The 21997-nt window shown below is 37.5% G+C and overlaps 1 protein-coding gene across 4 annotated transcripts in view; it reads left to right on the top strand.

Moving 5' to 3' along the window:
• Window positions 1-21799, top strand: part of LOC107737516 (formin-like protein 3) — a 42717-nt gene extending 20918 nt beyond the window's left edge. Inside the window, exons 4-27 of one of the 4 annotated variants that reach the window (XM_016549010.1) lie at window positions 1163-1239; window positions 4458-4541; window positions 4887-5021; window positions 6326-6434; window positions 6704-6780; window positions 8098-8191; window positions 9094-9168; window positions 9241-9351; window positions 9552-9701; window positions 11118-11219; window positions 11983-12325; window positions 12832-12915; window positions 13086-13210; window positions 13306-13508; window positions 13586-13820; window positions 14185-14253; window positions 14347-14427; window positions 14515-14644; window positions 14765-14925; window positions 15005-15106; window positions 15836-15928; window positions 16257-16380; window positions 18347-18392; window positions 20384-21799. In XM_016549010.1, coding sequence (XP_016404496.1) covers window positions 1163-1239; window positions 4458-4541; window positions 4887-5021; window positions 6326-6434; window positions 6704-6780; window positions 8098-8191; window positions 9094-9168; window positions 9241-9351; window positions 9552-9701; window positions 11118-11219; window positions 11983-12325; window positions 12832-12915; window positions 13086-13210; window positions 13306-13508; window positions 13586-13820; window positions 14185-14253; window positions 14347-14427; window positions 14515-14644; window positions 14765-14925; window positions 15005-15106; window positions 15836-15928; window positions 16257-16380; window positions 18347-18392; window positions 20384-20414 — 2841 coding nt within the window. In that variant the 3' untranslated portion in view covers window positions 20415-21799. Of the gene's footprint in view, window positions 1-1162; window positions 1240-4457; window positions 4542-4886; window positions 5022-6325; window positions 6435-6703; window positions 6781-8097; window positions 8192-9093; window positions 9169-9240; window positions 9352-9551; window positions 9702-11117; window positions 11220-11982; window positions 12326-12831; window positions 12916-13085; window positions 13211-13305; window positions 13509-13585; window positions 13821-14184; window positions 14254-14346; window positions 14428-14514; window positions 14645-14764; window positions 14926-15004; window positions 15107-15835; window positions 15929-16256; window positions 16381-17765; window positions 17900-18346; window positions 18393-20383 lie in introns of all 4 variants that reach the window. The other 3 variants (XM_016549009.1, XM_016549011.1, XM_016549012.1) reach the window with 3 other exon arrangements.
• Window positions 21800-21997: the final 198 nt, after the last annotated feature.

Below are 21997 nucleotides of genomic sequence, written 5' to 3'. Positions count from 1 at the left end.
ATATTGTTACAAATGATTCCTATTTAATAAATAAATGGAAATATATGCTGTTCTTTTGAACTTTCTATTTATCAAAGGATCCTAAAAACAATCTCGCTTTCCTCGAAAATATTAAAGGGGTCATGATGTTGCTAAAAAGAACATTATTTTGTGTATTTGGTGTAATGAAATGTGTTTATGTGGTTTAAGGTTAAAAAAACACATTCTTTTCCACATACTGTACATTATTGTTTCTCCTCTATGCCCCGCTTTTCTGAAACGCGTCGATTTTTACAAAGCTCATTGGTCTGAAAAGCGAGGTGTGCTCTGATTGGCCAGCTATCCAGTGCGTTGTGATTGGCCGAATACCTCAAGCGTGTGACAGAAATGTTACGCCCCTTACCATATTGTGATGCCGTGTCCCGGCCGGAGCGACAAGACAAAAACATTAAAACCCATTATAAACGAGGCATTTGTTGCATCCAGTGGGGACATAATTACGGATTATAATGATTTATACTGTCGTTTTACGCGTTGCGTTACATCGTGCCATGTAAACATAAAACCATGTCTACATTTGTGATCGGCGAAATGACAAACAACAGTTAGGAGGGCGTGGTTGACTCTTAACTTTTATAAAGAATATCTCTTTGGATTTGAGACTTTAGTCTTTGCAACTTTACAGATCTTCTTTATGAGCTTGTAACACTCCAAAGAGAAAGAAAAAATTTAAATCGCATCATATGACCCCTTTAAGCAGCACAGCTGTGTTCACCATTAGTAATAATATTAAGAAATGCTTCTGAAGCACCAAATCAGCATATTAGAATGATTTCTGAAGGATCATGTGAGTAATGATGCTGACAATTCAGCTTTGCATCACAGGAATAAATTACATCTTAAATTATTATTAAATTTACAATTTTAAAAGTTTTCTTTTGATTGGAAGTGTATATGCAAAAAAAAAAAATATTCAGGATCAATTAATTTCTTATAATCTGATCAATTGGTTTTCCTCTGTATGTCATTAGTATTGACCTCTTTTGTGCACTAAAAGTTTAACCAGAAGTATTGTTTTACCCAGCACTAGTTAGAGTTTATTGAAATGTTTAAACTGCTCTGGTGAGGTTGCAGAGTTTTTCTCCAAACATGCCGATAATCATCAGTTTGTCTCTGTGTGCAGAAATTCCGCAGGAGGGTCCATGAATCCACCAAAGTCCTGCGGGAGCTGGAGATATCTCTGCGAACCAATCATATAGGGTGACTAATTCCTGTCTTCTTTCATTTAATTCTTCTTTTACATCTCTTCGCCTTGTGCTGATCTCTCCAAATACCCCTCCCAGTAACTATTGCAGTGAGGTTATGAGGCTCCTGTATACAGTGCAGGGAACAATAGCACTGCTAGTGGTATGGACTGGAAGCTGTGGTATTGTTTGGCTTTCCCCTCTAAAGAATCACTCTTTCTTTGTTCTTCCTGTTGTAGAAAGCTAGATGTAGTGTTTGCTCGTGTTTAAATCCCTGCTGTTGGGCTGTTCTGCCAGCTTCCCTCTGCTTATAATGCTGTCTGTAGACCTCGGCAGCGTCCAGATGGTTTTTATTCATCTCGTCCCTCACACACCACCCCCTTAGCAGCTTCAAGCAACTCAGGAAGCTGAGTTGTGTATGCTGGAGAGCCAGGAAGCCTGTAGCATCCAACAATGTAGTGTGTGAAAGGACACGACGTATACACACATCACATTGATGAACACAGACAAAAACACTGACACACAATTGTGTAACACAATGAAGCACTGACAACTGGGAACATATTTTCACTGTTTATATTCCATTTTCAAGGGCGCACACACACTTACTGAATACAAAAAACAATTTGTTGTGGAACTGTGAAACCATTTACACACATCCGTATTAGAGAATAGCATGCTTGTTACATGTACGGTACATTCTTACCAATCGGATACACACAAGCGATGAGGAGTAACTAATAACTTTACCACGTTTTTCAATATAGTTCAGGTCTTTTGAAAATTACATAATGTGTTGTATTTAATGTCACTTTGTATTGTGCATGCAAATTCACACTCGAGTGAATTAAGTATTCAAATATGCTCATATGTAGCATGGGAAAAATTTAATAATTTTTTTGGACCGTGTAAATGAACAATTCAAAATAATGCTTTATCAGTTCGAGTCTCCACAAAAAAGCATTTAACTTTAGGTATTTTTATCAAAATATTCAGTTGCATGCTGCTGTTTGTTTTTACATTTTTAAATCGGTTATATAAATTAGGTTGCATTATAGTTTTGTTAGTTGTGAACTTATCTGTTTAGTTCAAGATACGTTTATAAGTGCTAATTGAGATTGTTTGTGCCAAAACATACGGCTTTACATTAAAATAATATAATTAAATTTAATAATAATAATAAAATAATTCAATTAGCTTTTTTTTATTGCATTTTATTATTAATATTTAACGTTTCATATTTTAGCATTTTATAACAACAATTTTATATTTTAAATTATTTATTTAAATGAAAAATTATATCATTTTATATTGAAATATTTAAGAAGATTAAGTTGTTGTTTTTTTCTCAAGTTGCTAGTTACTTTTTTTGTTAGTTGTGTGTAGGTTTGCTAACTACTACTTCAAAAGATTAAAAGGCTGTATTCAGTTTAAATTGCTATAAATTATGAGTAGCTTGGCAAACTGCTGGTTCAAAGTAGCTTCCTGATACACACACACACACAGTTAGTATACGAGCAAAAGCTCAGAAAACACTGACAAAATATGATTCTGAATTACTTCCTTTGTCTTCTGTGTGAGCCATAAATAACCAATACACTCCTCTCTCCTCCATTATTAAGAGCCAGGGGTAATGTGGTTCTCATTAAGAACAAAAGAAAAAGAATAGGCAGGCTATTTTCACTTTTTTGGGGGGCTGGATGAAATGGAACAGAGGACTGTTTATTGCATGTGTCCGATCCCTGGCCTCTTTCCGATGTGCTACTCCTTGCTTTGCCAAGACAATCTGAAATGGCATCTGGCCGGACAGGAAAAGAGTCTAAAGGGGAGCAGGGAGGGGGAGGTGGCAGACAGGAAGCTGATGATGGAGTGAGCCCCCTCCACCTTTTCAGTCTGAAAAGTCTGTTTCTTGCTCAGTTCCACATTTTGTCTGTTTTTCTTGTGCTCGTTTGGGAGTCTGGTAGCTTTTTTTTCGCTTATGCATCCAAAGCCATTTAACAATAGAGACAGATTTCAACTAATCATTACGGCTTGTGTTTGAGAGGTAAAAAAAGAATGAAAATGAGAGCTGTACAGAAAAATGAAGAATGCATGTGTATATAAGTGAATGTTTGCACAGGGGAGGCAGTCTAAACACTCCCACTGTCAGAGATTTAACCTCCTCTCTCAAGCTATGATCTCCACGTTCCTTTGCTCTGCATGGTGGGAATTCCTTATGCTTTGAGTTTCCCCTTCAGAAATCTGGAGCTAAATGAAGGAAATCTAAAACTAGCCTCTATTCTGGACTTTCCATCTCAGTCTTGCCAAGCCAGTCAACTCAGAGCAGCCTTGAGGCTTAAAATGTCTTGGGATTTTAAAGCCAACATAAAATAACATTCGCTACTTCCATAATATGATCTATTATTCAATATACAATAGGATATTCAACAGTAAAAAGGGCAGAACTTTATTTTTTCTCTCAGAGATGAATTGGATCATGAAAAGTCGGTGTTCTGTAGACTTTGCTGTCAGTTGCGAAGGATTTCTTCCCTCTTAAAAACTATTGGCACTTATTGGTACCCATTTTGAAGATTACAAAAACAAACACTTGTTTTCTGTTGCAGTAGTGTCCAATGATAAATCATTCACAATCAGAAAGTAAATGGGATTAATTTCATGCTCACTTAGTAGAAAGGAAAAAATGAAATTGCATCATATGACCCCTTTAAGTCTGTTGTCATATTGACTGTCTAGAAAAGAACAGTTTCATTTCTTCAACTTTTTTATCTCTATCTGTCTTCATATTTTCCACATAGATTTGCTCTTTGTTAATCTGATTCTGTTTGATTTGGGGTCTGTAAATAGGGTGCATTTATTTGATCAAACACACAGTAAAAGCAGTGATATTGTGAAATTTGATTTCAGTTTAAAATAGCTTTTTCTATTTTATTACATTTTAGAATGTCATGTATTCCTGTGATATCAAAAAAGGTTTTTTTGTTGATACCTTGATGAATAGAAAGTTTAAAAGAACAATATTTATTTGAAATAGAAATCTTTTGTAACATCATAAATATCATTACTGTGACATTTGATCAATTTATTGCATCGTTGCTGAATAAAAGTATTAATTTCTTTCAAAAAAAAAATCTTATTGACCCCACATTTTGAAATGGTAGCATATATAGAGTGTGTTTGATATCAGAAGGATGTTAATAGGATGCTTTAATTTCATCTCCCTCTTTAATGTGGCAGGTGGGTTCGTGAGTTCCTCAACGATGAGAACAGAGGCCTGGACATCCTGGTGGAGTATCTCTCCTTTGCTCAGTGTGCCGTCATGTGAGTGACACACCCTAAAAACAACCAACCACAGTCATCTTCACAACACGCCAATCCATGTACCAACTTTAGGACATTTAAAAGATCATGTAGCCAGGCTTCTGCTGGAGACAAAGGCTGCGATGAATTCAGTGTTGTTAAATGATAATGACCGTGCTGAATGCCTCATTGTAGGCACGCTGCATTTTGTTTTGTGCTTTGTTTTGCTGTGCTATAATTTGCTTGGATTGTCCTGTGCTGCTGTCTGCATAATCCTGGACCCCTTGTTACTGAGCTCTGTTGCTAACCTTCCCCATCCTTACCCCCCGCCCTCCTTATGTGCGGTTCCCTGTCTGTGCGGCTCAGGTTGGATTTTGAAGGGCTGGAGAATGGTGATGACTTTTCGCTGGACAAGGCTAAGTCCTGGAGCAGGTCCATTGAGGATCTGCACCAGAACGGCTGCAATACGCTGGTGCGCTCTGCGCAGCAATCCGTCCTCCGGTATGTACTGGCCTGCTTGTGCTTGCTATGCTCTGCCTCGCTTTAAAATAATGTTTGCTTATGTGATAACTTGCATTGGTTTGGTTCAGGCTGCTGGCCAGTCACAACTTAATCATTTGAAATATTTAATGCACTGTTTTGAGACTGATCTATCTATCTATCCATCTATCTATCTATCTATCTATCTCTATATACTGTATATATATATCCCCCCCCAAAAAAAAAACTGAAGAACTGGCACTTTCCAAGAATACGGTATGAAAGAGCCTCAGAGTCTTAAAAAATTAACCCTATAAAGCCTACTGTATTATATTTAATACACACATTTCTAAGGCCTCTACATTATTAATATGATCAAACCTTTTCTGAAAAGAACTGTTGTACTGTTGTATTACATGTCTTCTGTTGTCTGATTGATAGTTTATACTTTTTTAGTAAACATAATTCTGCAGGTCTTAGATTTACTTGATTCTTCATACATTATTTTTTATCAAATACCAAAGTATCAAATATGATATATCAGGCTTTGTTACATTTAATTATATGTTAGTGAAATATATGTTTTGAACATATGCAAACCTTTTTTTATTATGTTAAAAAATATATTTATTCTAAAGGTTAAACAAAAACAAAATTACAAAATAAATAAAACCAAAACCAGAAATATATAAAAATTATATATAGAGAAATACTTTTATAGTTAATATATAAAATAAATATATATTTGTTTGATCAGTATTTTTTTTTTTAAATATTAAGTAGTTGCATACAAAATAAATATGTCATTTTTGGTAATCAGTTCATCTGATAATGTCAAAATTAAGATTAGATGAAACCTTATTACAGGCCAATATCGGCATTTTAATACAAACATTTAATGTGTTTTAAACTATCTACTCATGCTAGGTTAATTTTATTTTAAATAATAGTTATCTAATAAATCTAATGGGTTTCACATCAAAAACATTTTGTGTCCCTTTGGTTTATTCAAGTAATTGGACCCTATTTTTGGAAAGTGTCAAATATTGTTTTTAGAATTTCACAGTTGGCGTCCCGTCTCGCTTCACAGATGATAATATGTGTGTTCATGCAATGACAGGAACATTGCTTTGCACCGAAACTAGGAGTCACATGCGTGCATTATTTTGCCCACTGAGCCATAGCCACATCCTGAGGGTAGATAACACACCTTTGTTGAGTGAAAACCTTTTTATATGGTGCATATGAGTGATCGTTTGTGCACATTTATGTTGTCAAATCAAGTACAGCTTATGTGAACTACTAACTTTGTCCTTCTATTTCAGTTATGGCTCAGCTGCCAACAGCAAAACCATCAAGAACTCCAGATTAGTGAGTCAAAAGGATGACGTGCATGTGTGCATCATGTGCCTCAGAGCAATCATGAACTATCAGGTACAGGATGCACAGACCTGATTGGTCACAAAAACCTCAGGGACATCTGACCTGATTGCACATAGAAAGGAAGCAGCAAATAAAAACAATTCTCTCAGTAGTATTATTAAGTGTCATCGAACATGACAAGTAACCCGTTACTCTCCAGAATGTTTCAGTGTCTGTCCAGTTTACAAACAGCAGCACAATGTCTCTATGGAATCACCATTGCACTGTGGTATATGTTTTTTTATACTTATACCACATTGCTTTTTCCTTTCTCACCCTAGTATGGCTTCAACCTCGTCATGTCTCACGCGCATGCAGTCAACGAGACCGCCCTAAGTTTGAACAATAAGAACCCAAGGTAAGAATTAGGGCTCTGTATAACAGGTCCACCCAAAAATGTAAAATTCTGTCATTCACTCACCCTCATGTCTTTCCAAACCTGTGTGGATTTCTTTCTTCTACTGAACACAAAAGAAGGTATTTTGAAGAATGTTGGTAAACAAACGGTTTTGGGTTCCATTGCCTTCCATAGTATAGTATTTTTGGTCCATACTATGGAATTCAATGGGACTCGAAACTGTTTGGTTACCAACATTCTTCAAAATATCTTCTTTTGTGTTTTACATAACAAAGAACCAAACAGTATTTTTGGTCCCACTGACTTCCAGAGATTTTTTTTTTTTCTTACTATGGAAGTCAATGGGACCCAAAACAGTTTGGCTACCAACATTCTTCAAAATATCTTTTGTGTTCCACAGAAGAAATAAATGACATGAGGGGGAGTAAATTGACAGAATTCTAATTTTTAGGTGTACTATCCCTCGAAGGGCCATTCATAGAGAATGTGTTTTTGCATTTAAAATGAGAGACAAAGTGCAGAGGTAAAAAATAAAAAACACTAGGCATAGAGACAATTTTTTTACTACTTTTTAACTTGAATGCCTTATTTAATGCATGTTTATTAGATGCTGCAAAACTTTTAGTGCAGCAGTCACACATGTCTGTCTAGTGCGTGTTTACATAGAAAAACGATGAAAAAGCAGCACAGTAGAATGCAAAAAAAGTGTTTTGTGTGAACAGTCCCTAAATAGGTAGTTACCTGATGAGCCCGATTAATGCAGTACTTTCAGTGACCTTTAGTTTTGGTGGCGCTGTGAAGTTGGGGATTAGAGTTGTGCTTTTGTTTGGTAAGAATGAATTCTTTCAAGCGGATTAGTGTCAGTCTGACTAAGTGTATTTGTAGTAGAAGCTTAGATCAGTTCAGACTGAACTGATCTAAGTCCACACACACACACACACCTTTTGAATGCATCATTCCTAGAGCTCAATGAATCATACGCCAATGTATCACTCAATCACAGTTTTTAACTGTGCTGTAAAGGCTTTTCTTGGATTGTGTCATTCCAAAACATCACCATAAAATTACCCCTGATACTCAGCATCAGATATGACCCCAATGAGAGGCTCAAGATGAAAGTGCGCTATCACATTTCTGATTTTGAAAATTGTATAACAATGGACACAAAGCCGCTGTTCTCCCTGAAGGATAGATCTAAGCAGGTGTGGGTGGGTAATGATCTGTCAAGTTGGTAATGTTACCCGTCTTATTGTGTGAGTCCTGCTCTGCCACTCTGGTCCAGTTGAATGCTCACAGAAGCTTTTGTTCTGCCTGTAGAACAAAGGCGCTGGTCCTGGAGCTGCTGGCTGCTGTGTGTTTGGTGCGAGGAGGCCATGAAATCATCCTCTCAGCGTTTGATAACTTCAAAGAGGTAGATCCTGGGATTTTTACACCTGCATGTGTCTTACAAAAACCATGGATGCTGTATTATGTTAAAAAAAGTTGTTTTTGTTTCAGTTCGTACACATATACATCCAATTAGCTGGCAATTTTCTACCTTCCCACATGCATTTGTTGGAAAACACCACATCTTAAGCCAGTCGTTTCATCAAACCCGTCTCTGATAAGGATCAGTGTTTTGGGGGGGAGAGAATTGCCCGCAGACTCAACCGTTCACTCAACCTCTTAGCTTTGTTTGCCTAGTCATTTAAATACAGGAAACAGGCCAATTATCCCGTAACTGTCCAACTCTATCCTGAGAAACTAAGAGAGAAAATCAGCACAGCAGTCACAACAATGCTGTGAGAAAGACTGAAATAAAATACTGCCTGTTGACTGCCAGAACTAGTCTTCAAAGAGTCTGTGGTTGAGCTAACTTTGAATTTAGACTAATGAATGAAACGTTCCACATTTAAATCAGCTAAGCATTACGAACAAGAAGCTGATTGAAGTATTTGCAATAGGTTTCTCATTCTGTCATAGTGAAATGCGAGGGCATAACATAGTTCCTTTGTTATTTCAATCCCCTTCTTTTTCCATAAAGTCTACAATAAAGTCTGACTTTCTCCTGTATGGACTTTGATCTGAATTCTCCATCAGTCTCAGCTTCACTGAACCCCATAACCTCATACTCTGCTGTTTCTAGAACTAGAAACCTCAGTAATTTATTCTATGTTGTGTTTTTTTTTTTAAGATTTAGGATGGTTATTTCATTTATTTGTGAGGATATAAGAGCAATAACTATCACACTTTATATTTTAATACTTAACAAATCTGTTTATACTGGACTGAGGGGCTACTGTGTTTTTGTGACTGACTAAAAAATATGCGCAGGTGTGTAAGGAGAAGCACCGCTTTGAGAAGCTGATGGAGTATTTCCGTAGTGAAGATGGGAACATCGACTTCATGGTAGGTGCATGAAAGCACGTCAGTATTTTGTGTGAGACATGGATGTGTTTGACTTTGTGGTTTGTGTCTCAGGTTGCTTGTATGCAGTTCATCAACATTGTGGTCCATTCTGTGGAGGACATGAACTTCCGTGTACATCTGCAGTATGAGTTCACGAAGCTGGGGCTTGATGACTTCCTGGAGGTATCCAGTCAATGTTCAAACTGATCTAAAATCATTCAGTGTTTAAATAGCCAAGTAAAAAGACAAGTTTTTTACGTAGATGTCTTTTTGTATTTGAAATACTATTGAATGATTCAGTCATACAGACGTTTGGAGATATTGTTAAACTCACATGTAACCACATGATAAAACATTAAGAACTCCCCTGTGTTTCCTTCCAGAAATCCAAGCACACAGAGAGTGATAAGTTGTCGGTGCAGATCCAGGCTTACCTGGATAATGTGTTTGATGTTGGAGGTCTGTTGGAGGACGCTGAAACAAAGAATGTGGCCCTGGAGAAAGTGGAGGAGCTGGAAGAACATTTGTCTCATGTAAGAACCATTATATACTCCCTTTCATTATTGCTGTGTTATTATTATACCTTATGCACTCAGCATACATCAGCAACAATGTGAAAAGTCTCAATGCTTACATTACAAAAAATGATGTAGAGCAGATTGTTATAATAAATAAAAAAGTATTTTAATAAATTTTTCATTTTAATTAATGAATTTATTTATGGATAATCTTGCAATTTATTCAACGCAGAGTATATTAAAAAAAGTTGTGATAGGTCTATAAGTGCTTTGGAAATTCATAAGCACCACTATTTTTTACATTTTTTAAAACTCCCATAAATATGTACATTTACTTTCAAAATTTAGGATCAGTACAGTTTCTTTATATTTTTGACAGAAGTATCTTTTGCTCACTAAGGCTGTAATATATTTTAAAATGTGATTTATTTATGTGATGGCAAAGCTGAATTTTCAACAGTCATTCATATTTTTGTGGAAGTTCAAAAGAACAGCATTTCATTAAAATGGAAATATTTTGCAACATTATAAATGTCTTTACTGTTACCTTTGATCAATTTAATGCGTCCTTGCTAAATAAAAGTCTTTTCTTAATTGACACCAAACTTTCAAACTGAAGTGTATATATTATGATGTAATTTTTATTGGACCAGTTATGTTATAAATGTTTGCTTATATCACCACACTTGTACTTTGATTTAATTTATTCATAGTCCTAATTATATTCATATACTAATTATGTCAGATCTGTAAATATCAATGCTAGTTTATCATATCACAGGTCAGTCATGTTAACACTTTGAATATCTTAATGACTTCACCTTTATCAGAGTTCACAGAGATCAGGGTTACTTCCTAGTATTCACTCACAACATAGAGCCTCATGCATAGCTTAATCATTCACTTTTGGTGCAGAGAGATCTTAAAATATAATTTATAATCTGACTTGCGGACTGATTGGGCTTATAAGTGTTTAGTTCAACAGATAAGGCTTGTAAATCTGAGTATGCAGAAAGCAGGCAGTGTAAAAACAAACCTCGGGTTGTTCGTCTGATCTTGACTCAGTGGTGGGCCTTTCTGCTGGGCTGAGTTATGCTCATGGCAAAGGTCTTGAAATGAACAGAGAATCACACAACAACTCTTTCTCTTGCTGGGGGAGGAGGACTGAATTCCCCAAATATTCCACTATGTGTGTAATCTTCACTGCTTCAAAAGTGAAAGTGATGCTACCTCATCTGCTGTGTCATACTGCTGGGAATGTTATTATTGATCCATAAGAGAGTGAGAGAGACAGAATGAAGCTTAAAAGGGTATGGGAGAGATGTTGATAGGATTAATGCTCTGAACCGCCTCTCTATCTTCACACATTTTTGTTTCGCAGCCTCTCACGCTGTCATGTTTTCTCTCGTTCTCCTCCTTTTTTTGTTCTAGGTGGCAGAGAAGCTTCTAGATGTTGAAAATGAGACCATGATGAAGGTAGCAGACCTGGAGAAACAGCTGTTACACAAAGACAAGGAACTGGCAACCATAAAGGTAGGCCTCAATCACTCTCAATCATTTATATCGTCTTCACTCATGAGCTTGACATGCAAATACCTCATATAATGATTTGTTTGTGTAATATGAATAAGTAATAGGAATGATGATAATGCGTACAATGAAAATTTGTCAGTAGGAATGACTGATTATTAATCCTTTGTGGCTTTTTTGTAATCTGGTTACTAGATGTCTAAATGTCTACTAACAGAGAGTAATATACCATGTTTTTTGGACATCTATTAGGGTATTCTTTGAAGTACCATCATAGAAATTACCATTAAATAATTATGGTAATTATTCAGTGCAATGGACTTTTTGGACAATTTTAAAACCTATACTGTGTTTTATTGCCTTGGTATCAGTTTACGAAAAAACTGGTAAATGCTGCTCCGTGAGTGTTTCTAACAGCTGAAGGAGTGAGCAAATTTGATATTTTTCTCTCTTATAACCAACGTAATCAATCTCTCAATATTTTTACCTCAATTGGAAAGTCATAGAAACACTATTGTGGATTGTTTCTTTTGCTATTGTGGCAAAAATTATAAATATCAAAATTATATTTGTTATAGTTTTCATTCACTACTATAGAAGTTTACCCAACTATGATGACTAATGCTTCTGAGACTCACAGAAATGCGAAAAAAGTCCATGGTATATATCAAAATAGAGTATTTGCATGTGTTGTGTAGCCTTATTATTGCTAGGCTGAGTGAAAAGTACAATAAATCCTTGACTGGTCATTCTCATGGTAATGCAGGAGACGTATGAGTCCACCAGCTCACAAGTGCACACACTGCGGAGGATGATCCAGGAGAAGGACGCCGCCTTCCAGAGGCACAATAACATTGAGAAGCAATTGCTGGAGCTGGAGCAGCAGGGCACCATCCGTTTACGCAAGCAGCCTGATGGGGATATTGCCATTGAGGCTCTGGGTGGAGGAGGACTGGTTGGTGGAGCATCTCTGGGAGACCTGGGCTTACTTACTGCAAGCATGAGTGGGAGTGGAGGTCTGCGTGTCACTACACCTGCTCCTATTGAAGCTGTTGCTCCACCTCCACCTCCACCGCCACCACCACCTGCCCCACCACTCCCTTCAGAAGGTACAGAGTCTGAGAACAGCCAGGAAAATCAATTGTGTATGCGAATCATGTGTGGTGTGCTATCAGTTACAGTTGCTTGACTAGGAGATCTGAGATTCTCAGAACTCATTTGATTTGAAATCATTTGATTTCAAGGACAGACAAGGAAAAGTTTAGATTTGGCACCAGTGCAAGCCCACTGTCAATGGAAAACAGATATGTAAGGGTTCCCTCGAAGCTCAAGATTATGGAGAGTTATTGTAGTGTATAATAATCAGAAAAACAAGGCTCAGCTGTGCACACTTAGTTCCGTCTGAGTTACAGAGCTTTAAATGTACAAGCCTAGCAGGAAAAGGAAAAGCTAAGGGTGTTTCCTTTAGCTAAGGAGCGGTTTCTGCTGAGGAAGCAGCTGGACTGGGACTAACTAAATATCTGTTTAGCCCTTGTGACTGTTTGGGAACAGATTTAAGAGTAAAGATGAAAATGTATGCATACTAATGTATTACATCTCTCTTATTTTTATATAGTCGAGTGTATTCCTATTCCTCCTCCACCTCCTCCACCTCTGCCTGGACCATCACCATCAGTCATCCTTAGTGTCGGCTTATCAGGTAATACAAAATTACAAATAATAATAGGAAACAGTACTATCTTGGCTCTGATTTGTTGCGAACAAAAGATTAAAGCGAGTCACAGTGACAAATCACTCTCAGGATCTTGTCATACATAATTATGTTTGTAAAAATAACGTCTGACAATAATGTTTATTCTTATCTTATAGCCATACGCATCAAGAAACCCATAAAAACCAAATTCCGCCTTCCCGTCTTCAACTGGACTGCACTGAAACCCAACCAGATCAATGGCACAGTCTTCAACGAAATCGATGATGAGCGTGTGCTTGAGGTGATATTGAGTATGACTCAGATTTGCACATTATTTTGAGCGCGTGCTTCATGAAACTCTCCACCCATGCCATGTGTTCTTGATTGGTCGTGTAGGAGTTGAATCTGGAGAAGTTTGAGGAGCTGTTCAAGACGAAAGCCCAGGGTCCTATGGTGGATCTGTCATGCTCAAAGAGCAAGGTTTCCCACAAGGTCGTCAACAAAGTGCAGCTGCTTGATGCCAATCGCTCAAAGAACTTGGCCATCACTCTGCGCAAGGCCAACAAGACCACAGAAGAGATTTGCAAAGCCATTCAAACGTACGCACATATGCAAGTGTCTTAATCTTCTCAAAAATCTCCTCTGAGATTAATATGATGCAATATCCATGTTGCAGGTTTGATCTGAAAGCCCTGCCAGTGGACTTTGTGGAATGCCTGATGCGGTTTCTGCCCACGGAGGCTGAGAGTAAACTACTGCGTCAGTACGAGCGCGAGAGGAGACCTCTGGACCAACTAGCTGAGGAAGACCGTTTCATGCTCTTCTTCAGCAAGATAGAGCGGCTCACTCAGAGAATGAGCATCATCACGTTTGTGGGCAACTTCAATGATAATGTCAACATGCTGACCCCGGTGAGCAACTACGATGGTCAACAAATAGGAAGTTGGGAAATTTTGTGGGGTTTTTAAATAGATTTTTGGTGAAGAATGACCATCCACAGTGATTTGTGAAAATTGTTTGACCAACATCCTTGTTGTTCCTGGAACAACATTCCTATTCACATTTTGGGGTTAAATTGAGGCATAGACTTATCAACCTATCATCTCCCTCCGATTTTAGGGGTTGTTAGGCTTGGGGTTAAGTATAGGGTTAGTTTGTTTGATGGGAATTTTATTCCTGGAACAACAAAGATGTTGATTTAGGAATACGTTCTTGGCAATATCACGGTCATCCTGATCAAATCAAGATTTGACATCTGTTCATTTAAATCCACAGCAACTCAACGCTATCATCGCTGCATCAGCGTCAGTGAAATCTTCTCCAAAGTTAAAGAAGATCCTTGAAGTAAATGTCTTCTTGTTTTGAATATTATAAGGGTTCAAAATCATCTCAAATTGGTCTCCAGTTATGCTTAACTATCCGTTTTTGTCTCAACAGATCATTCTGGCCCTGGGCAACTACATGAACAGTAGTAAAAGAGGCTCGGTGTATGGTTTCAAACTTCAGAGTCTGGATCTGGTGAGCTCGAGTGTAGAAATGGCTTCAGCGATGTCGTAGTTGAATAACAGTGCTGTTCTCACCCATGCTGATGTTGTTCTCTCTCAGCTGCTAGATACTAAGTCTACTGACCGGAAGATGACACTGCTGCACTACATTGCTCTGGTCGTCAAAGAGAAATATCCTGAACTGGCTACCTTCTACAATGAACTGCACTTTGTGGATAAGGCTGCAGCAGGTCTGTGTCCTTCAGGGTTGGAATTTGAACTGATGTCCCACTTACAGAAATGATATTAATTTCCTTGGATTTATCTCCATTTGAACTCTAATTGCATTAATTTGAAATCTTCCATTACAGTCTCCCTGGAGAATGTGTTGTTGGATGTTAAGGAGCTGGGTAAGGGTATGGATCTGGTCAGGAGAGAATGCAGTCTGCATGACCACGCTGTACTCAAGGGCTTCCTCCAGACCAGCGATACACACCTGGACAAACTACAAAAAGACGGCAAGACTGCTGAGGTGTCCTTTCTCTCTTTTACAAAATACTTTCTGAATACAAAACCAGATTATCGGAATCTCAAATTAAATCCATTTATAGGAGGCTTTCAACAATGTGGTGCTTTACTTTGGGGAGAGTCCTAAGACCACGCCACCCTCTGTGTTCTTCCCAGTGTTTGTACGGTTCATCAAAGCCTACAAGGTACTGCAATCCATTAAATGATTCACTCAATGGTTCTAGGCACTGCACTAAAGAATCATGAATCTTCATAATATGACAAGGAGAATACACATTTGTGGCTCTGTATACTCATCAGGAAGAGACTTTTATTTTCTAAGCCTCGGGGGGGAAAGGTGAACCCGACCTGGTTTTAGGTCATTGAGGACAGGAAGGAGCCATCCATGTGATCTGTTGTCTGGCATGTTTAGTAAACATGATGCGATGAAAGATCTGGCCTGCTAGCCAATTGGTTGTGGGTTCAGACCCTGAATGCACACACAGTTTCTATGTGTGTTTATATCCTTTGGCCATCCTTGTTTTAATGTCTTCCCTGTTGGAGCATCAGCGTCAGAGCGCTGGGGTGGAGTAGCAGACGTTAGCAGAGGATGAATAACAGGAAGGGGCAGCTGGGCTGAGATTTAAGGGCAGCTGCTGTGTTTAGACTGGGCTTTGCCTTCACCGCCTTTAACCCGGACACACACGCATACACACACCTCTTCCTCACATTGTTCTGCTGGTGGATTTATGAGTCTACATGAGGAACCAAAAAAGGTCCAAGATCTCTATGCGTTCGTGTGTGTCCATATTCATATCCCTTCTCAGAAGTTGCTGTGATTGTTTAGATGTGAGGTCGTAGCCTGTGTTTTGTGCAGTGTCAGGACCCGGATCACACTCACCTCTCTGACGGAACTGTGTTGTTGTTTTCTGCAGGAGGCTGTGGAGGGAAACGAACAGAGGAAGAAGCAAGAGGAAGCCATGAGAGAAAAACTACTAGCACAGGAGGCCAAACAGCGTGACCCCAAGGTGAAATCTAAGAGCTGAGAATTTTTTTTTTAATTCCTTTAAATATCAAACTAGAAGATAGCTTTTCAGAATCAGTGTGTTTTTAAGTCAAAAACAGCAATTATACTCATGAAAGCTCTGGTGACATTATGGCAGTGGCGTTCTCTGGTTCGGAACACAAAACGTTTTGTTCAGAATACATGTAATGCACATGCAAACGAAAATGTGAATCACATTTAAACATTCAGGGTTATATAAACAGAACTTTCAGAATCTGAAATCAGATTGGATTTCAAGCACTTCCAGATGATATTAGTGGTAAACCTGCATTTTGTTTTTTTCACTGCAGGTCCAGGCTCAAAAGAAGCGACAGCAGCAGCAGGAACTGATCGCAGAGCTCCGGCGCAGACAGGCCAAGGACCACCGGCCTGTATATGAGGGCAAAGATGGCACCATTGAAGACATTATCACAGGTGGGCCAGGCAGGACTACAATACCCATCAGCCAGGGGTCCACAATCACTGTGGTGGTCCACAGCTCTCCACATCAGCAGTGTACTCTCTGTTATGTTAAACATCGGCCCTTACAGCTCAATCACCACACTTTACAAGTGCATATCAGTTAAAACCAATTGTTCAGAATTTGAATCAACCCTCAGGGATATTCAGAGTTAATTAGATACTAATTAAAGGCATACTAACTAAATGGTTCTCTTTCTAAAGTATGTAAATAAATTGTACAGGATGCTCTTAAGAGAGATTGCAGAAACTGTGCAGGGATAATTTTTTAATAACAAAAGACCATAATCTATCATTCACATAATGCTCTCGATTTAGGGTATTTATAGTTATTATAAATTAATAACCACTGAATCTTTTTTCTTTTCTTTTTTTTGGCAAACACTCTTATTCATTTGCATATTTTGCAATACCGACAAAATTGCTAAAAATGCCTCTTTAAATGTAGTCCAGAGGTTGTGCACATATAGGGAAATTTTTCACTTTTTTTAACATTTCAGTAAACAACGTCCCAGCCTTATGAAGCCATAGATATTACTGACAGAATGAAGAATAGTCACTTCTCCTCTTCTGTTACCCCAGTCACAAAGTAAACAGGATTTAATCTCTACTAATGCTTAAGTTTTTACTTGAACATGTTTAACATGTACTTTAATGGTTTATTCTTGAAGTTTACCCATGTATCCTGTGCTCAGGTTAATCATTAATTAATTAACAGAGTAGTTTTTCCTTAAAAAACAAATTCCTCCATCTGAGATACACACTACTGTTCAAAAGTTTTTATTGATGTTTTTGAAAGAGGTCTCCTAAAGGTTGCAGTTGTTTTCTTCAAAAATACAGTAAAACAGTAATACTGTGAAATATTATTGCAATTTAAAACTTGTTTTCTGTTTTAATATATTTTAAAATGAAATTTATTCCTGTGATGTAATTTTCAGCAGCCATTACTTCAGTCTACAGTGTCACATGATCCTTTAGAAATCGTTCTAATATGCATTCCAATATAAATTCTATGTGCTTAAATTTTTTTGTGAATAGAAAATTTAGAATAGCATTTGTTTAAAATCTACATATTTTGTAAAATTAGAAATATTTGTACTCTCACTTTTGATCAATTTGATGCATCCTTCCTAAAAAAAAAACATTACAGACCCCTAATATTTGACCGATAGTGTACCTCTGTGAAGAAGATTTTATGGCTGTCGCTGTTAAATAGGATTCAAAACATCTTGCACAAAAATGCCAGGAAGTTGCAAGGGTCAAAACAAGTGGTTTCTCTTTTAGGAACACATGCTCCTTCTTAACCTCAGATATAACGTTCTGTCTCTGACCTCCCTCAGTGCTGAAGAGTGTGCCCTTCACAGCCCGCACGGCCAAACGGGGCTCTCGCTTCTTCTGCGATACCAACCTCTTCGATGAGTCCATCTGCTAGCCCCCCAAACCCCCCCCAAAACAAATGCCCCTAATGCCGCAGGTTGTCCCGTTCTCTTACCAGTTGCAAAGTGCATGCATACAACCACTCGCATGACCCATTCTGTCACTTGGTTACCCAGCATCCTTTACTAACCTACGCACAATGGAATAGTGGGAAGCACAAGCTGTGGCTGTTCACAGATCTGAAACAGGGACCGGCCAAATCTTTCTCAAGGGAAATATGACAAATGGACCGAAAAGTATTAAAATATCTGTATATAATATAATATAATAATCATATTTTTTGTACTGTAAAACTGTTGCTTGCCTGATTTTTTACATATATGCTTTTATGATTTAATCTTATTTTTTATATTGGGTCTTTCTGTTTGTCATATTGTCCAGAGAGATTTGGCCTGTGTAACAGTCCTTATTATGTTTCACTTGGTTTGTCACCTGCTAACTCTCATCTTCTCTCCCATAACTCTGTGTTTTACCTTTCCAGCAGAACAGGGGATTAATCTGAGTAAATTTGAGCACAAAATAATTGGAGGGTAAGAAAGGCATCATGGAGCTTCATGACGCTTTGCTCCTGTCTGCCTTTTTACCGTCAGCTCAATTGCTTTAGCGGTGTGCTATATTTTGCACATTGCTACAATGCTGAAGCTTATGTGGCCAAATGCAGTCTTGTACTGAATATTTTTCGCATCGTTAAATATATATTTTATGAAACTTGTCATTGTGTCAAAAAATATGATAATTAGCTATTTTTTTTTATAGTTTTACCACGGAATGAAAAAATGTGCCTTTTTTATCTTGCAATTCTGAGTTTTTATTTCACAATTTGGAATTTGTTTCTCACAATTTTGAGAAAAAAAGTTAGAATTGTGAAATATCTTATTAACATTTTTGAGGAAAAAACAGGCAAATTCTGACTTTTCTTCTAGTAATTCTGAGTGTTTACTTTTACTTTTTTCCCCTCAGTTTACATCTCACAATTCTGTTTTTTTTTTACTATATTATATACTATTTATACCTTAAGATATATAATATAAACTACAAAATTTTTATAGTTTTATATAACCTTATAGATATCAAATCTTATTACAAACTAATCATTAGTACAATATCTTATATTATTTTACTAGTAGAATTTTTGTTAGCTTTTCTTCAGTACCATATATTGGAAAGGACCCAGGAATGAAATCTCTAATTTCTTGTCATCACTGTTGCATGTAAAGCTGTGTTTGTCCGCTGTATCTTTGCACTGTGCTGTTTGTCTGACATGTTTATGTCCTCTACTGTATCTTCACCTGCATGCAACTCTGTGTTCTGTTAAGCAAGATCTACATGTAATGGTTACTGTATATAGTGGTGTAGTGTTTTATTATATATGGTAATGTTATAGCATCTTTTAAGACCTTGCTGAACACTGAATCTATTAGTTCAGATGTATTAGTGTTGAATGGTCTTACTGCAGTGATTGTATTTTGTTTTGTCTCTGTTAGTGTTTTACTGTGTGTGCTTTATAAGTGCTGGGCCATGCCTATGTTTATGCTAGAAGCAGTTATTGAGATTTATATTAATTGAATTTTTTTAAACTTTAAAAGGAAAAATTCACACAAAAAATGAAATGTCATTTACACCTTGCGTCATTTAAAACCCTTTTGTGGAACACAAAAGGAGAAATTTTGTAAAATGTCCAAGGTGCTGTTTTTGCTGTTTTACATTACCATTCTTTTGTTTTTGTTTTTTATTCCTGTGATGGCAAAGGTTAATTTTCTGCAGCCATTATTTCAGTCTTAAGTGTCACATGATCCTTTAGAAATCATTCTAATATGCTGATTTGATGCTCAAGAGACATTTCTTATTACAATCAGTGTTGTGCTGCTTAAAGGGATAGTTCACCCAAAAACATGAAAATCCTGTCATTTACTCGTCCTCACTATTTTTTTCTGTTGAACACAAAATGAGATACTCTGTAAAAGAATGTGTGTAACCAAACAGTTTCTGGTCCCTATTGTCTTCCATAGTATTTTTCCTATACCATGGAAGTCAATGGCTACCATCAACTGTTTGTTTACCATCATTCCTCAAAATATATTCTTTTGTGTTTAACAGAAAAAAATTAACTCCTTTGGAACGACATGAGGGTGAATAAATGATGATACAATTTTCATTTTGGGTGATATTTCCCTTTAATGTTTTTGTGGAAACAGTGACACATTATTCCTTTTTGGAGCTTGACAGCTGCCACTCAATTGCTTTCATTCTAAGGACAAGAATAGTATCAACATTATGCTAAATATCTCCTTTCCCAGATAAAAGCATGAATGACATGAGGCTGGGTAAATGACAGAATTTTCCTTTTTGGGTGAACTGTTCCTTTAAGATCTAGAAAAGTAAGATCTACAGAATTCTGCATTCCTTCAACCTTTTCAAAGACAGCACAAATATCAGCAACCAGCTCAAATGCTGAGAATGACCCCTGCTACCCTAAATGTTCCCTGATCTAACTCTAACTCTCTCCCTTCCCCACTCACAGATCTCCGAAGCCAGCCCTTCCTGCGAGCTGACGCGGTGATCCGGAATGGGTGGAAGCGACCCTAAAGACCCCTCACTCACTCACCCACTGCTACTCTCCTCCCGCTTTCTTCTGAAATGGCATCTTCCTGCAATTCACAGTGACTGAGGGAAGTGCAGGACCAAACCAGTGTCTTTGGTTTTTAGGGGGGTGGGGAAGTTGTTATTTATTTATGGCAATCCTTTTTGGATTCTGCACTGGAGGCTCTTTCAATAAAGCCATAAAAGCACAGACATTAAGGGCGGCCTCATGAACACTCGCGCACGCAAATCCTGAGGAGCGTCTGTAACAGCTTGCGTTGGCACAGGAAAAATGCTTGTTGTGGTTGACACACAGACAGCGGTAACACTAGCCTGCTGACCCTGAAGAGCCTTCCAACGGGATCTCACGCCCATTAACGTGTATTTCCTTTTATTGTGCAATGTAAGCATGACTTTCTGTCTTGAGGTCACTGACTTTCAGGCCAGAGCCCGTTTGTACAGTTCTTTTTATTAACTATGAACTCAAAAGATTTATTAATCCTAACTACCTGGAGTGGACTAGTCCGTCTCCAGTATTTTAACCCTATGGTTACAAAGAAGTGCCTTTCTGCTGAGTCAGTATTATTTCTTATAGCCAATATTGATGTATCTAAGTTTATACTTGTGTTAATCATTATGTTGTAACATTTCAGATGCTTAATGTAAATATTATGCAGTTATCCAGTTGCAGTTTTAACAAAAGAGCCTGAAGTGCTCTATTTGACTGACCATGTGCCTTGTAGGCCTATTGATGGTGCAGCCTTCACCCAGCTTTTTCAATGTTTAATGCGCATGTACCAGAACAAAGTGTACATAACGTTATGCCATGCCTTTAAACGTATTCTTCCTCAGAGAATAACGTTCGGATCCGTTCTTTACCACACAGAATTCTTATGTATATAAATGCATTTTTTATCCAATGGGAATCACTCCAGGATTGTAAAGATGATATACTAACAGAATCTTTTAGGTGTGCAATTTGTACCGTTCACTCTAAACCAGTTGCCCGAGTTAGTAAAATGAAGGACATTCGTCATGGTTTGTATTAATTCACTTGGTTTAAACCAACAATAACGTTTTATAAGATTAATTTTATTATCTAATATGTCCCAAATAGAATAATTATTTTCTTTGCACTATCATTGAATAAGAACCGATTATTCAACTAGTAACTCGATATGTAAAATTTTAAGAGCTTTATTTTAGCAATAACTTACGCGAGGCAGCGCTTTACTGTGAGTTGCTTTGTTCGGGATGCGCTGCCGGTTATATTCACAATTCAGTACGGCCTCAAGTGCTTACTGCTTTTATAAAATTTAGATATTAGGGACAGAAATTATTATTATTACATTAAGAATAATACATTAAAGGGGTCATATGATGCGATTTCAAGTTTTCCTTTCTCTTTGGAGTGTTACAAGCTGATTGTGCATAGATAAGATCCCTGAAGTTGCAAAGACGAAAGTCTCAAATCCAAAGAGATATTCTTTATCAAAGTTAAGACTCTGCCACGCCCCCCTAAAACGGCTCGTTCTAACACACCCCACATATCTAC

This window comes from Sinocyclocheilus rhinocerous, unplaced genomic scaffold (genome assembly GCF_001515625.1).
Source record: "Sinocyclocheilus rhinocerous isolate Xijiao unplaced genomic scaffold, SAMN03320098_v1.1 scaffold72, whole genome shotgun sequence".
Classification (NCBI taxonomy): Eukaryota; Metazoa; Chordata; class Actinopteri; order Cypriniformes; family Cyprinidae; genus Sinocyclocheilus; species Sinocyclocheilus rhinocerous.
Note: the sequence above shows the minus strand (reverse complement) of the source record. Positions and strands in the feature narration are given on the sequence as shown.